The sequence below is a fragment of the Callithrix jacchus genome, chromosome 9 (genome assembly GCF_049354715.1).
Source record: "Callithrix jacchus isolate 240 chromosome 9, calJac240_pri, whole genome shotgun sequence".
Classification (NCBI taxonomy): Eukaryota; Metazoa; Chordata; class Mammalia; order Primates; family Cebidae; genus Callithrix; species Callithrix jacchus.
In genome coordinates this window covers 74,219,126-74,232,321 of record NC_133510.1, presented here as the reverse complement: position 1 = coordinate 74,232,321, position 13,196 = coordinate 74,219,126, and the positions used below count along the sequence as shown (strand labels likewise).

General features: G+C 33.3%; 1 protein-coding gene across 1 annotated transcript in view; it reads left to right on the top strand.

Annotated features, from left to right (window-relative positions):
• The window catches only part of ZFC3H1 (zinc finger C3H1-type containing), a 55,523-nt gene that overhangs the window by 26,288 nt on the left and 16,039 nt on the right, over nucleotides 1-13,196 (top strand). Inside the window, exons 8-22 of the mRNA XM_002752760.5 lie at nucleotides 890-1,099; nucleotides 1,296-1,460; nucleotides 2,351-2,488; nucleotides 3,092-3,213; nucleotides 3,602-3,751; nucleotides 4,469-4,643; nucleotides 4,896-5,027; nucleotides 5,393-5,932; nucleotides 6,016-6,125; nucleotides 7,050-7,181; nucleotides 7,291-7,412; nucleotides 8,336-8,437; nucleotides 8,999-9,118; nucleotides 10,073-10,256; nucleotides 11,566-11,752. Of these exons, the coding sequence (XP_002752806.1) occupies nucleotides 890-1,099; nucleotides 1,296-1,460; nucleotides 2,351-2,488; nucleotides 3,092-3,213; nucleotides 3,602-3,751; nucleotides 4,469-4,643; nucleotides 4,896-5,027; nucleotides 5,393-5,932; nucleotides 6,016-6,125; nucleotides 7,050-7,181; nucleotides 7,291-7,412; nucleotides 8,336-8,437; nucleotides 8,999-9,118; nucleotides 10,073-10,256; nucleotides 11,566-11,752 (2,589 nt within the window). The remainder of the gene's footprint in view (nucleotides 1-889; nucleotides 1,100-1,295; nucleotides 1,461-2,350; nucleotides 2,489-3,091; nucleotides 3,214-3,601; nucleotides 3,752-4,468; nucleotides 4,644-4,895; nucleotides 5,028-5,392; nucleotides 5,933-6,015; nucleotides 6,126-7,049; nucleotides 7,182-7,290; nucleotides 7,413-8,335; nucleotides 8,438-8,998; nucleotides 9,119-10,072; nucleotides 10,257-11,565; nucleotides 11,753-13,196) is intronic.

Genomic DNA, 13,196 nt, shown 5'->3' with positions numbered 1-13,196 from the left:
AAAATACAAAAACTTAGCTGGGCATGGTGGCATGTGTCTGTAATCCCAGCTACTCGGGAGGCTGAGACAGGAGAATTGCCTGAACCCAGGAGGCGGAGGTTGCGGTGAGCCGAGATCGCGCCATTGCACTCCAGCCTGGGTAACAAGAGCGAAACTGTCTCAAAAAAAAAAAAGAGGGAATCTTTCCATTTCAGGAAAAATGTCTAGTGTCTTTCTAGAACATATGTGGTGAGGGGAATGTTAGAGCCAATGGTGAGAGAAAAAACATTTTCTTTGTTATAATATTTTCATTCAGGAAATGAATAAATGAATTAAATTTGGAGAGAAATACTCTCTTTGATGCAAACACATACCCAAATTCAGATTTGTGTAAAATTAGTTTTCTTTACAGATATTCTCTAAGAAGCCATTTAAGAGAGTAGTTCTGATTCTTCTTGATACTTAATTAGGTATCTCTGGTGCTCTGAACTGTTATTCACAGAATCCCTTGATTTCTACTTTTTATTTTTTTACTGAAATATTATGTCTTAGGTTTCAGTATCTCTGCTTGCTTTCAGGCAGTTATCTAGAAGGAAAGACCCTGTATAGTTTGATAGCTATATCTTCTAGAATGCTAAATGGATATAAGAATGGGAACAGAGAATTTTCTATAATTTTCCTTGAAGTTAATAAATGTTTCAAATATTGTTGATTTTTTTAATTGCAAAATTAACACTTTGTAGTTGGTTATTGATTTCTGGGTTTGTTTTGAAGTTAAGATATACTTAGATTACTATACTTACAGCTAAAATCATAAAGTTTATTTTTTTTTTGTTTAATATTGCTGCAGAGATAAACATTTGAGTTGATAAAATTTGTGCTGTAATTATTTCTTTTTTTAAAAAAATAGTCTCTGCCACCCTTGAGCCAACCTTATGTGGAAGGCTTGTGTGTTTCTCTTGAACCTCTACCTCCTCTACCACCATTACCACCTCTTCCACCTGAAGATCCAGAACAGCCTCCGAAACCACCTTTTGCAGATGAGGAAGAGGAGGAAGAAATGCTGCTTCGAGAAGAGCTACTTAAATCTCTAGCAAATAAAAGAGCTTTTAAGCCAGAGGTAATTTAGGTACCTGAACCTCTAGGTGGTGCTCTTGAGCTTAGCTTAGGGTAGTCCTACTTTTTTTTTCTGATTGCTTGGGATTCATTGGGCTTTTCAGCAAAGTAGGGATAATTCTGACATTCTCAAGATTTTTTAAAGTAGCAGAAATTTATTTGTATTAGGAATGTTTCATATGTGTCTCTTCCTTTTATAGGAAACATCCAGTAATAGTGACCCACCTTCACCTCCAGTTCTGAACAATTCACATCCCGTGCCAAGAAGCAATCTATCAATAGTCAGTATTAACACAGTGTCTCAGCCTAGGATACAGAATCCAAAGTTTCACAGAGGACCTCGTCTTCCACGAACTGTGATCTCGGTAAAAACAAAAATTTAATGCTACTTTTATTCAAACAGTTGTGAGAAATTTCTACAAAGTTTTGCTGTCCTGTTTCCTACACCTTGGTTTATTTATATACACACATATGTTCACATATAAATGTGAAAAATTTATATTTTTAATGTTTTAATGGTAAAATGAGAGCAACACCTTCACTTGAAAGCTGGTAGAATTCGGTGATAATGTGTTGGAGGAGGTATTGTCTTCATCAGAGTGATGTACTTTTCAACTTTTTTTCCTATAGAAATTGGCTCATTCAGATTTTCTATCTTTGTTTGGAGTAAGAATTTTAACAAATTGTGTGTTTTTTATTTATCCCATCTTTGTATACTTTGTGTATGTTTTCCAATCAATGATTACACTATGATGGAAGACATTACTTATGATGTTTATTAAGGCAGTTGAAATGATAGTTTCTTTCTATTTTGTTTTCTAATGACCTCAAAGTAAAATAAATAGAACAAAGCCAAGTTGAAATCTTGCCTCTGTTTGGTAAGCCAGTTTTGGCAATTTACCCTCTATATGTATTCACAAAGTGCACAAATTTGATAATTATTACATAAAATTAACAAAATAATTTTTCTTTAGTTTTAAGAGAGTTAATTGAAATTGTATTACGGTTCTTTATATAGAAAGTTAAAGAAAACAAAATTTTAATGAGAGTTATGGCATAGGAAGACTTAAAGAATAGACAACATATTATGTCTCTGGCATATAACCACTATTGGTGGACACAATGAATTATGTAATGCAACTAGAAGGAGCCATAGACCGTCTACTTGGAGCCCATTATTTTTGTGGATTGAAATTCAAAGAGGTTAAATAACATCCTTTTGTTATCACAAGGAATAAATATATTGTCTTTGCAGCTTCCAAAGCATAAATCAGTGGTTGTAACACTAAATGATTCAGATGATAGTGAATCTGATGGAGAGGCTTCCAAGTCGACAAATAGTGTTTTTGGTGGATTAGAGTCCATGATTAAAGAAGCAAGACGAACTGCTGAGGTAAGTACAGTAATTAACGGTGGAAAGAAAGATGACCTGTTGACAGTCATTAAAGTTTTTTTCTGAAAAATTAAATGATAGAGTTATAGTTGTTTAATAACATTGATTTGTGGAAATATTTTAAGTATTTGTGCTGTTAGGATTTTATATAAAGAAGCATGTGTCAATGTAGTTGATTTTACTATTAAAAGTTGCCATTATTTGTTTCCTATTAAGTATTCCCTTTTTCAAAATAGTAACATTGGTTGGATAATTGTTCTGTGTAGTGAGGAAACTATTGTTTTAGAATTGTGTTATGTTACCAGAAAGCAATTTTTATTAAAATATATAATAAGTACACCTTTTATCCTTTTTTCCCTATTATAATACTTGTTTAGCTATGATTTAATTCAGTGATTTTCAGACTGTAGATCTTGACTCCTTGGTGGTGTATACAATTTAATAGTTATCAACCAGCATTGTTTTAGAAAAAAGAATAGAAAATGATGACATTCAGGTATTTCTAAATAAATTCAGTATATACTAGGTTGCAATGTAAAATATAAATCTTAGTGGAATTTTTGAAAGCTGATGATCTAGTTGACTTCAAGTGTATTTTTTTAGCAAGCTTCAAAACCAAAAGTACCTCCAAAATCTGAAAAAGAAAATGATCCTTTGCGAACACCTGAGGCTTTGCCTGAAGAAAAGAAGATTGAATATAGATTGTTAAAGGAAGAGATTGCCAAGTAAGTGTAATTTTATTTAATTAACATTAAAGGTATGTGATGGGTTCAAAACTTCTGTAATAGAGTTTATTGGCACTGGGAAGTGAGTTTTATCCAAGATACAGAGTTAATGTTTAAACTCACACAGAAGAGGGAGCTGGATGGTCATATATAGACTTGAATAGAGTGATGTGCTGAGATATAACCAGCTCAGAAAAAAGATGAAAACACTCAAAGAGAAGAACTTCACTATCAACTTTGAAGGCTAACTTGGCTCATGCACATTGGTCATTATCTTTATTATTAGTTGGTGTGCTTAATATTGTTACTGCATGAAATAGAATATACTTTAAAAATAGTTTAAGTTTATTCTTGGGTGTAATGCGTATATCCTTTTTGATTATTTTAGTCGTGAGAAACAGCGTTTGATTAAATCAGATCAGCTAAAGACAAGTTCATCATCCCCAGCAAACTCTGATGTGGAAATTGATGGTATTGGTAGAATAGCAATGGTTACTAAGCAGGTTACAGATGCAGAAGCAAAACTGAAAAAACATAGGTAAGTCTTGTTATCTTCACATATCTAATTGTTCCTGTGGTAGAGAAATATATATTTGTGGTGTATGTCATTAATAAGCATATGATAGGATTATATGTTTTCTCACTTAAACTTTTACGAACTGTCGAGTTTTTATCATTTTGTTGAATGGCATATTTACATAAAGTAATGAAATTAATGTTTAAATAAAAACACCAGCCAGACTCGGTGGCTCACTCCTGTAATCACAGCACTTTGGGAGGCTGAGGCAGGTGGATCCCTTGAGATTAGGAGTTCGATACCAGCCTGGCCAACTGGTGAAACCCTGTCTCTACTAAAAATACAAAAAAAAAATTTGCTGGGCATAGTGGTGCATGCCTGTAATCCTAACTACTTGGGAGGTTGAGGCAGGAGAATCACTTGAATTGGGGAGATTGGCTCCCATTGTGCCTGGCTGAACATGAATATTTACTGTAAGTTTTCAATAGTAATTCACATTACCTCAAGCTTAAATATTTTTTGAAAAAATCAGACACATGGTTACTATTATCAATATAGCAGTATCAATTTAAAAAGCTGTGTAATTAATATAAAAAATTCATCCCTTTAAATTCTTATCTGTGTCTCATCATAGATGCAGTTTTAAAAAGTGTGCTAATACTTTGAAAATTTTTTTATTCTGACTATCAGTCTGCCCTTGTAGGGGAAACATTAAGAATTTTGTTATTTCTCATTTAGGATTCTCTTGATGAAAGATGAATCTGTTTTAAAGAATCTAGTGCAGCAAGAAGCTAAGAAGAAAGAATCTGTTAGAAATGCTGAAGCAAAGATTACAAAACTTACAGAACAGCTTCAAGCAACTGAAAAAATTCTGAATGTTAACAGAATGTTTTTGAAGAAGCTTCAGGAACAAGTAATTATTTTAAATTTAAATACTGTAGTCTCCCATTCACTACACATTTTTATAGGCTGTATTTCTGTAAGACAAAGAAACCCCCATATACTAAAGCCAGCAAAATGTGTGTAACCTATAGTTCTCATTGAGAAATAATATTGGAATCTTTTTATTTTCAGTTGAGTGCTCTGAAGCTGCAGTGTTTGAGAAGAAGAAATTTCCTGCTTTAAGGTTTTCATTTACATTTTCAGGATTATTCTCTATTTTCAGATTCACAGAGTTCAACAGCGTGTTGCAATTAAGAAAGCTTTGACTCTAAAATACGGAGAAGAGCTTGCTCGGGCAAAGGCAGTGGCTAGTAAAGAAATAGGAAAACGTAAGCTGGAACAAGATCGCCTTGGGGTGAGGTTTTTATAGAAATGTTTTACTTTTGGAAAGCAGAAAGTTTTTATGATAGTTCTGAGGGTAAGATGTATAGAGTTATGGTCAAGTAACTCTACCATAAATTCTAACAGATTAAGATTAAAGCTTTGTTTTTAAATGGCATCCACATTTTTGGATGCCTGTTTTTTTATTTTGTCTTGATTTTGTTTTTTTTCATAAGTCATAGATTAGCTAGCAAAACTGTTGGCTACTTATTTATGTTCAACTATTTTATTCTCTATATTGATTTAGTTTTATAATGTTGGTATTGTATGGTGGGGATAGCACAAGTTGTTTATAAAATCACAGTGATATAAAATATTTATATCGTTTTTCTCCCTTAGCCAAACAAAATGATGAGACTGGACAGTTCTCCAGTATCAAGTCCAAGAAAGCATTCAGCAGAACTAATTGCTATGGAGAAAAGACGGTTACAAAAGCTGGAATATGAATATGCCCTGAAAATTCAAAAATTAAAAGAAGCCCGGGCCCTTAAAGCAAAGGAACAACAAAATATCTCTCCAGTTGTGGAAGAGGAACCTGAATTTTCTTTACCTCAACCTTCACTTCATGATCTGACACAAGATAAATTAACCCTGGACACTGAAGAAAATGATGTTGATGATGAAATTTTGTCTGGTTCAAATAGAGAACGAAGAAGATCATTTTTAGAATCCAGTTATTTTACTAAACCTAACCTTAAGCACACTGATACCACTAACAAAGAATGCATAAATAAACTTAATAAAAATACAGTAGAAAAACCAGAACTTTTTCTAGGGTTAAAAATTGGTGAATTGCAAAAATTATATTCAAAAGCTGATAGCCTAAAACAACTGATTTTAAAAACTACCACAGGCATTACAGAGATTTTGCATGGTCAGGTAATGGAACATTTTGTATTTTCTATAAAATCTGGAATTCATCCCAGCCTTATCTGCCTTACAGAATTTATTTTCTTTTACAGGAGATTTCTGTAGATGTGGATTTTGTCACAGCACAGAGTAAAACAATGGAAGTGAAGCCATGTCCTTTTAGACCCTACCATAGTCCTCTTCTAGTTTTTAAGTCTTACAGGTATAAAATATAAAAGAAAAATTCAGTAAGCTTAAATTTCAGGCTTTTCTCTTTGGTATTTAACGTTTTACCTTGGATATTTGATGAATCGTTGTTACTGATAACCAGACATATCTTTTTAAGGAACCTAAAAATTAAGCGTTCTGCTGTTGAACTCAAACCACACTCTATGTTTTTTGTTTGTTTGTTTGTTTTGCGATGGAGTCTTGCTTTGTAGCCAGGCTGGAGTATAGTCTCGGCTCACTGCAACCTCCACCTCCTATTAAATCATACTCTTGAATCTGTCAATTCTTATCAAATTCCAGTTTCTGGCTATTGGTAGATATGTGGAGAGTTTTGGATTTCTGTTCGTTAGGGATTTTAGGAAAAATAGTTGGAGTTTCAGAGGTTTTTTTAATTTTCGATTTATAATTTTACTACGATTCAGTCTAAAGTGCAATGGCCAGCCTTCATAAAATTTATTTAGACATTTTCAAATTATTAACTTTGTGGGTTCTCCAAAGTTTTTAGACTTCTAGAGGTTGTGAGAATGTTAAAAGGGTGGCATAATTTTATCTTAAAATTGTAAAGCACCTTCCAGGTAGTATAGACTTTTTCCCAGTTTTCTTGCCTTGACTGGTAATGTGTGTAAGAACTACCATTATTATATAGTATTTTATCATGTGGTAAGAAACGACTTTTAGAATACAAGTTTTTTCTATTTCAACTATTTTGTGTTCTTGGTTTAAAAAAATGACTTGTTTCTATCACGACATCCTGCCTGTTTTCTTGAATTAATTCTGGCATTAATTTAATTAGATGAATAGTAAGCTCATAAATAGTAAGTATGGAAATTTTAACTTGAGAAAGAAAAACTAGTATTTCCTTAGTTTTCTGAGGAATGTTTGCGGGGCATAATATACCTGTTAACTCTCTTCTCCTTAGATTTAGTCCATACTATCGAACCAAGGAAAAACTTCCCCTGAGCTCAGTATCATACAGTAACATGATTGAACCAGATCAGTGTTTTTGCCGTTTTGATTTAACAGGAACATGTAATGATGATGATTGTCAGTGGTGAGTAGTTTTTGTAAACATTTTGTTATTTGAAAAATGGTCTTAGTTGCTTAATTTTGATACATACATGATTATCTTTTCTGTGTGTGTGTTTTTTTTTTAATTTTAGGCAGCATATACAAGACTATACGCTTAGCCGAAAACAGTTATTCCAGGACATTCTGTCATATAATCTGTCTTTGATTGGTTGTTCAGAGACAAGTACTGATGACGAAGTTACTGCGTCAGCAGGTTTTTAAAGACTTCTTACTCTCTCGCAAATGAAAATTAAATTTAGGCAACTTAAAAATTTTAAATTTAGTTGTTGACATTGTAAAATACTTTCAGTACATTTACCTATGATACTTTATCTAGATTTGCTGCGTCTAGTGTAATAGCCACTAAATACATAAAAATTTACTTCCTGTTATACTAGCCACATTTCAGGTACCCAAGGGCCACATGTGGCAAGTGCTTGCCAATAGGACAGCACAGATTTGAGACATTTCCAAGTTACAGAAATTTCTTTGGACAGAGCTTATTTAAGTATTTAGTTCCATTTATTTAAAAGAAAATATTAAGCTATTTTTATAGAAACTTTATTACTGATTTTAACATAGGACTCTATTTTTACTTACTGTTTTTAAAAATAGAGGAAGGCTGGAAATTATGATGGCTGTTGTTTCTAACTCTTTAATGAAGTAAGCCTTTATACACTTTGACATTGTAGAAAGCAGAGATTACTGTGACATATTGTGAGCAAATATTATTAAGCTTTTTCTCAGATTTGGTGACAAGTAATAAACTGTAAGCTACAAATCTTTTGGAAGTAAAGGAAATAATTGCTAAATTTGGTGTTGTCACAGCCCAGAGTGATTGTAATGTCACTGAATCTGTTTTATTTTTCCCAATTTGGGACTTTAACTTAATTATTTAGTTCATTTCAGGAGCTACTTTTATTTATTTATTTTTTTGCCTGAATCAGGTATATGATGTGGTAGATTTGCCATAGTAGTTAAAATAATACAGGCTTTGCCCTCTCAAAGGCCATAGGTGTTATTGACTAGTACCATATTCTTACCTTTAATTCCTAAATTAGTTCATGTCATACATTTTAATTATCCTAGTCTCTGTAATTGATGTTTGTTATGAAAATTGCATTGCTCTTATTTCAGAAAAATATGTTGAGAAACTTTTTGGAGTAAATAAAGATCGAATGTCAATGGACCAGATGGCTGTTCTCCTTGTTAGCAATATCAATGAAAGTAAAGGTCATAGTAAGTATATATATATATATATATGTATATGTATATGTATATATATAAGTGTGTGTGTCTCTATTGTATCTCTTTCTGAAAAGGACTTTTTAGTTTCTGTATGACAAATTTTTTTGGTATTATGTTTTTAATATAAAATACATATCATTTCAGGCTGGGTGTGATGGCTCACACCTGTAATCCCAGTACTTTGGGAAGCCAAGGAGGGCGAATCACCTGAGATTAGGCATTCAAGAGCAGCCTGGCCAACAATGGCAAAACTCCATCTCTACTAGAAATACAAAAATTAGCTGGGGGTAGTGGCATGTGCCTGCAGTCTCAGCTACTCGGGAGGCTGAGGCAGGAGAATCACTTGAACCTGAGAGGTAGAGGTTTCAGTGAGCTGAGATAACACCACTGCACTCCAGCCTGGGCAACAGAGTGAGACTCCATCTAAAAAAAAAAAAATTATTATTTCTAAGTTGGAGTGAATATAGTTCTTTTCAAATATTGTTGGGTATCCTTCAAAATGTTAAAAAAAAAACCTAGTTATATCAATTATCAATCTTCTGTCTACTTCAGCTCCTCCATTTACAACCTACAAAGATAAAAGGAAGTGGAAGCCAAAGTTCTGGAGAAAACCTGTTTCAGAGAATAGTTTCAGTAGTGATGAGGAACAGTCTACAGGACCAATTAAGTATGGTAAGAAGTAAGAAGTTATGCAATTTAAGATCCAGAAAATTGTGGTGTTCCATCTTTATCTGCCAATCCTTTGGTGAATCAGCCTGCCCAGTTAAAAATTTTTTTTAAAAAAACGATGCTATTGGTGTTTTAGGCAATACAGTTATTCACTATGCAAGATTGCCTCCAAAATTGCAGGATATTTGTGTTCATGGCTCCTCTCCAGTAAATGCAGGGAGCAGTGCTTAATAAATTATTATGACTGCTTCAGATATTTCCAAACATACATAAGTTGGCAGGGAGAGTAGCTCTCATTTGAGAACCACTGCCTAGCCTATGTTCGCCTTAAGGGCAGGTGTTCTCTTTTACTTCATCTTTGAATATGTTTTCTGACATGCACAAGGCTCATAAAATGAGAATGAATAAATGATGACTGAACTGATGAACAAAATAAGGTATGAACAAGTTCCTGTATATTAGGTACATTTTACTTTCTAATTTTAAGTTTGCATTATTTGTGAATTAGCAGGTATCCAAGAGATGTATACTATTATGTGCTTATTTACATTAATGTAACACTTTTTTTTCTAGTTTAGATATCTTTATAAATTACATTTAATTTCTTAATTTTGCAGTTTAACTAATGTGAATTCATTTGATAATAATGAAAAAGCAATTGAATCATAGTTACCAGTAAGTGGACTGAAAAGGTAATGTCACTTAGCCTTAAAATAGCAGAGTCCTAATTACTCCTTTTGTTCTGGTATAAATTTTAATAGCACCTCTTTCCACTCAGGGGTCCTGGTTTGAATGATAAATTATGTGATAGCTCTACCATAAAGCTATAAGCTAATGTATGTCATTAAAATCTTTAGGTGTTTAAGTTATTTTAAAGATGAGACCAATTGTTTTTTTTTTTTCTTGTGTCCGAAGACTAAAGAAAATGTGAAGCTAATGATACTTTTTTTTAAATAGCTTTCCAGCCAGAGAGCCAAATAAATGTTCCAGCTCTCGATACAGTTGTCACTCCAGATGATGTCAGATACTTTACAAGTGAGACTGATGACATTGCTAATTTAGAAGCGAGTGTGCTTGAAAATCCTTCTCATGTACAACTTTGGCTCAAGCTTGCGTACAAGTACTTGAATCAAAATGAGGGGTAGGTCAGCTTCAAATCTTTGTGTAAACAGTTGCACATTTATATTTTTATGTTTGAGGTTTTTTTCACCTATGGTAATCAGTCAGGTTTCTTTCCTAGTAACAATGGAGTCTTTGTTTTTTGACAAAGCCAAAAGCATTTTATTGTTTAAAAGCTATTAGACAAGTTTAAGATTAGATCTTGAATTTGTGTGCATGGGTCGGTGTATGGGTAATAAAGTATACTAAAGTTTTTTACTCCAGTATGCCTTTATTTCAAAGTAGGATTAGTTAAAACAGTAAATTCTGAGTGGTGAAATGATTGATTATTGTTTTTTTTTTTTTTTTAAATCATAGTAGTCATAGTCTGTTAATAAAACTATGGCAAAATAATGGTGGAACAGGTTAAATTTTGTTGACTTGTAATGGATATTTAAAGCTTATCTGAGAACCTCCAAATTGTCAATTTTCTTTTTGTCTGTGTTGTATTAAATTACATATATTTAAGTAAGGAAAATAGTAATATCATATACAACCAATAGTTCCTATTGCAAATGGCATCTTCTAACTTCTTGATAGTAGGAATTAGCCAAGAATAATCTTCCCATAATTTTAACTTTATAGTTATAATAATTCAAAGGTTTTTTTTTTAACACATTTCTAGAACATATTTGACTATCTTAAAAGCTTTTAAATAAGGCAGTGCTGCAGAATGCTAATAAACCATGCATGCCTGGATGTGGTGCTTATTTAACTTTCCTGTGTCATTTCCATGTTAATGGGATAAGTCACAGTGTTTTCTTTTCTGACTCATTTAGTGAGTGAAGGCCAAAAGAACCGTACATTATTTTATGAATAGGATCATGAGAAAGATTTATCTTCTCCAAGAGATAGCAAGCCCTTGACCGTTGAAAAGAACTATTATATTGAAAGCTTTGATATTTTGTACTTGTAGTAGCTGGCCTTGAGAGAGAATTGTTTAACTTTTCCCATTCCCGAGCAGTGTAAATCATAAAAGGTATTGCTGAATATGGACATAAAGCATATTTGAAGTTGATAATCTTAGTGGTTTTATAACACTGTACTTTTATCTGTGGTAAATGCTTACTGAACATTGACTCAAAAAAATTGTTTGGTCTGTGGAAAATCAGAAACTTTTTTAGGCACAGGATTTAAAATCTTAATCTAGTACCCTTTTCCATAAGTGATCCTGGCTTCTTGGTAAATTGGAATAGAAAGTGGAATTTTTAAATTGACTCATTGAATTAACCCTATTTAAATTTTCAAGCAGGTTCTAAAACGCACTCCTGCCTTTTCTTTTATATATACAGGGAGTGCTCAGAATCCTTGGATTCTGCTTTAAATGTTCTGGCACGAGCATTGGAAAATAACAAAGACAATCCAGAAATTTGGTGCCATTACCTCAGATTGTTCTCAAAAAGAGGAACCAAGGACGAGGTGCAGGAAATGTGTGAAACAGCCGTTGAATATGCCCCAGATTATCAAAGCTTTTGGACTGTGAGTAGAAAAGATAACGTGTGTGTGAGTGTCTGTGTGTGTGTATAATCCTTTGGATCATCTTAAATATGTAGCTTAATAGAGCATATGCCTTATCTGAATATAGATATAATAACCTTACTTTCAGTTTCTAGTAACCTCAAAGCCACTTCTGGATCAAGATTTAGACTAAGCAAGAAGAAAATATTTAGTGAAGAGGTGATTTTTTTTTGTTGTTGTTGTTATTAACTTAATTGGTAAAGAAAAAATGTAAACTTACTAAAAATGTCACACTTACCTATTCTTACACGGTTTTAGTTTGGGCACAGTTAAGTGTAGCTTTTGTAAGACACCTAAAAAAAATGTTTCTTTTAAATTTTTCTTAAATTGCCTCTGTAAGATTATAATGAATGCCAGGAAATAGTTTTGTCTTTTTATTATTTCTTTCCTTTGCTTATGGAAATAATCCCAACCTGTAATTAACACTAATATCAAACCTTGCCAAGATAAAAACATTTGATTGAGAAAAATGGCCTCTTCCGTTCTCCCAAGAGAATGGGATGGTTTTTTGGTTGTCATTTTTTGAGACAGGGTCTCACTATGTCACCCAGGCTGGAGTGCAGAGGTGCAATCATGGCTTACTGCAGCTTTGACCTCCCAAACCCAAGTGATCCTCCTACCTCAGCCTCCTGAGTAGCTGGAGCCACATGTGTGTGCTACCATGCCTGGCTAGTTTTTAAATTTTTCATAGAGATGGACTCTTGCTGTGTTTCCCAGGTTGGTCTTGAACTCTTGAGCTTAAGCAATCCCCTGCCTGGGCCTCCCAAAGTCGTGGGACTGTAGATGTGAGCCACTATGTCCAGCCAAGAATGGGATGTTTTTTACCCAGGCTTAAAATTATAATTAATCCAGTTATGAAATAAAGTATAAGTATTCATCTGAACTGTTATCACCTGAACTCGGGAGCCATTAGTTTCAGATAAATTTTTAAATAAATCTTTTGCCATCAGATTCATCATTTACTTATCAACTGAAGTTGTGAATCAAATAAGATAACGTGATACCCCTTAATAAGCTTGCTACTCTATTTCTTACTCTCTGAACTCAGGTACTGAACAGATTTGGATAGTAAAGGATGCTTGATTTTTCTTTTTCTTTTTTTTTTAACCTAGAACATTGTACGATAGTGAATGCCATTGATCACCACAAGATTTTATAGGGTGTGGAATATTCAAAAGATGTAATGATTTTCTTAGAAGTTGTTTGGTCTTTAATATGTTTCGCCATGCATTTCTTTTCTTTTTTTTTAAATCTTTTTTGAGATGGAATCTCCCTCTGTTACCCAGGCTGGAGTGCAATGGCATGATCTTGGCTCACTGCAACCTACACCTCTCAGGTTGAAGCAGTTCTCCTGCGTCAGCCTCCTGAGTAGCTGGTACTGTAGGCATGAACCACCACGCTTGGC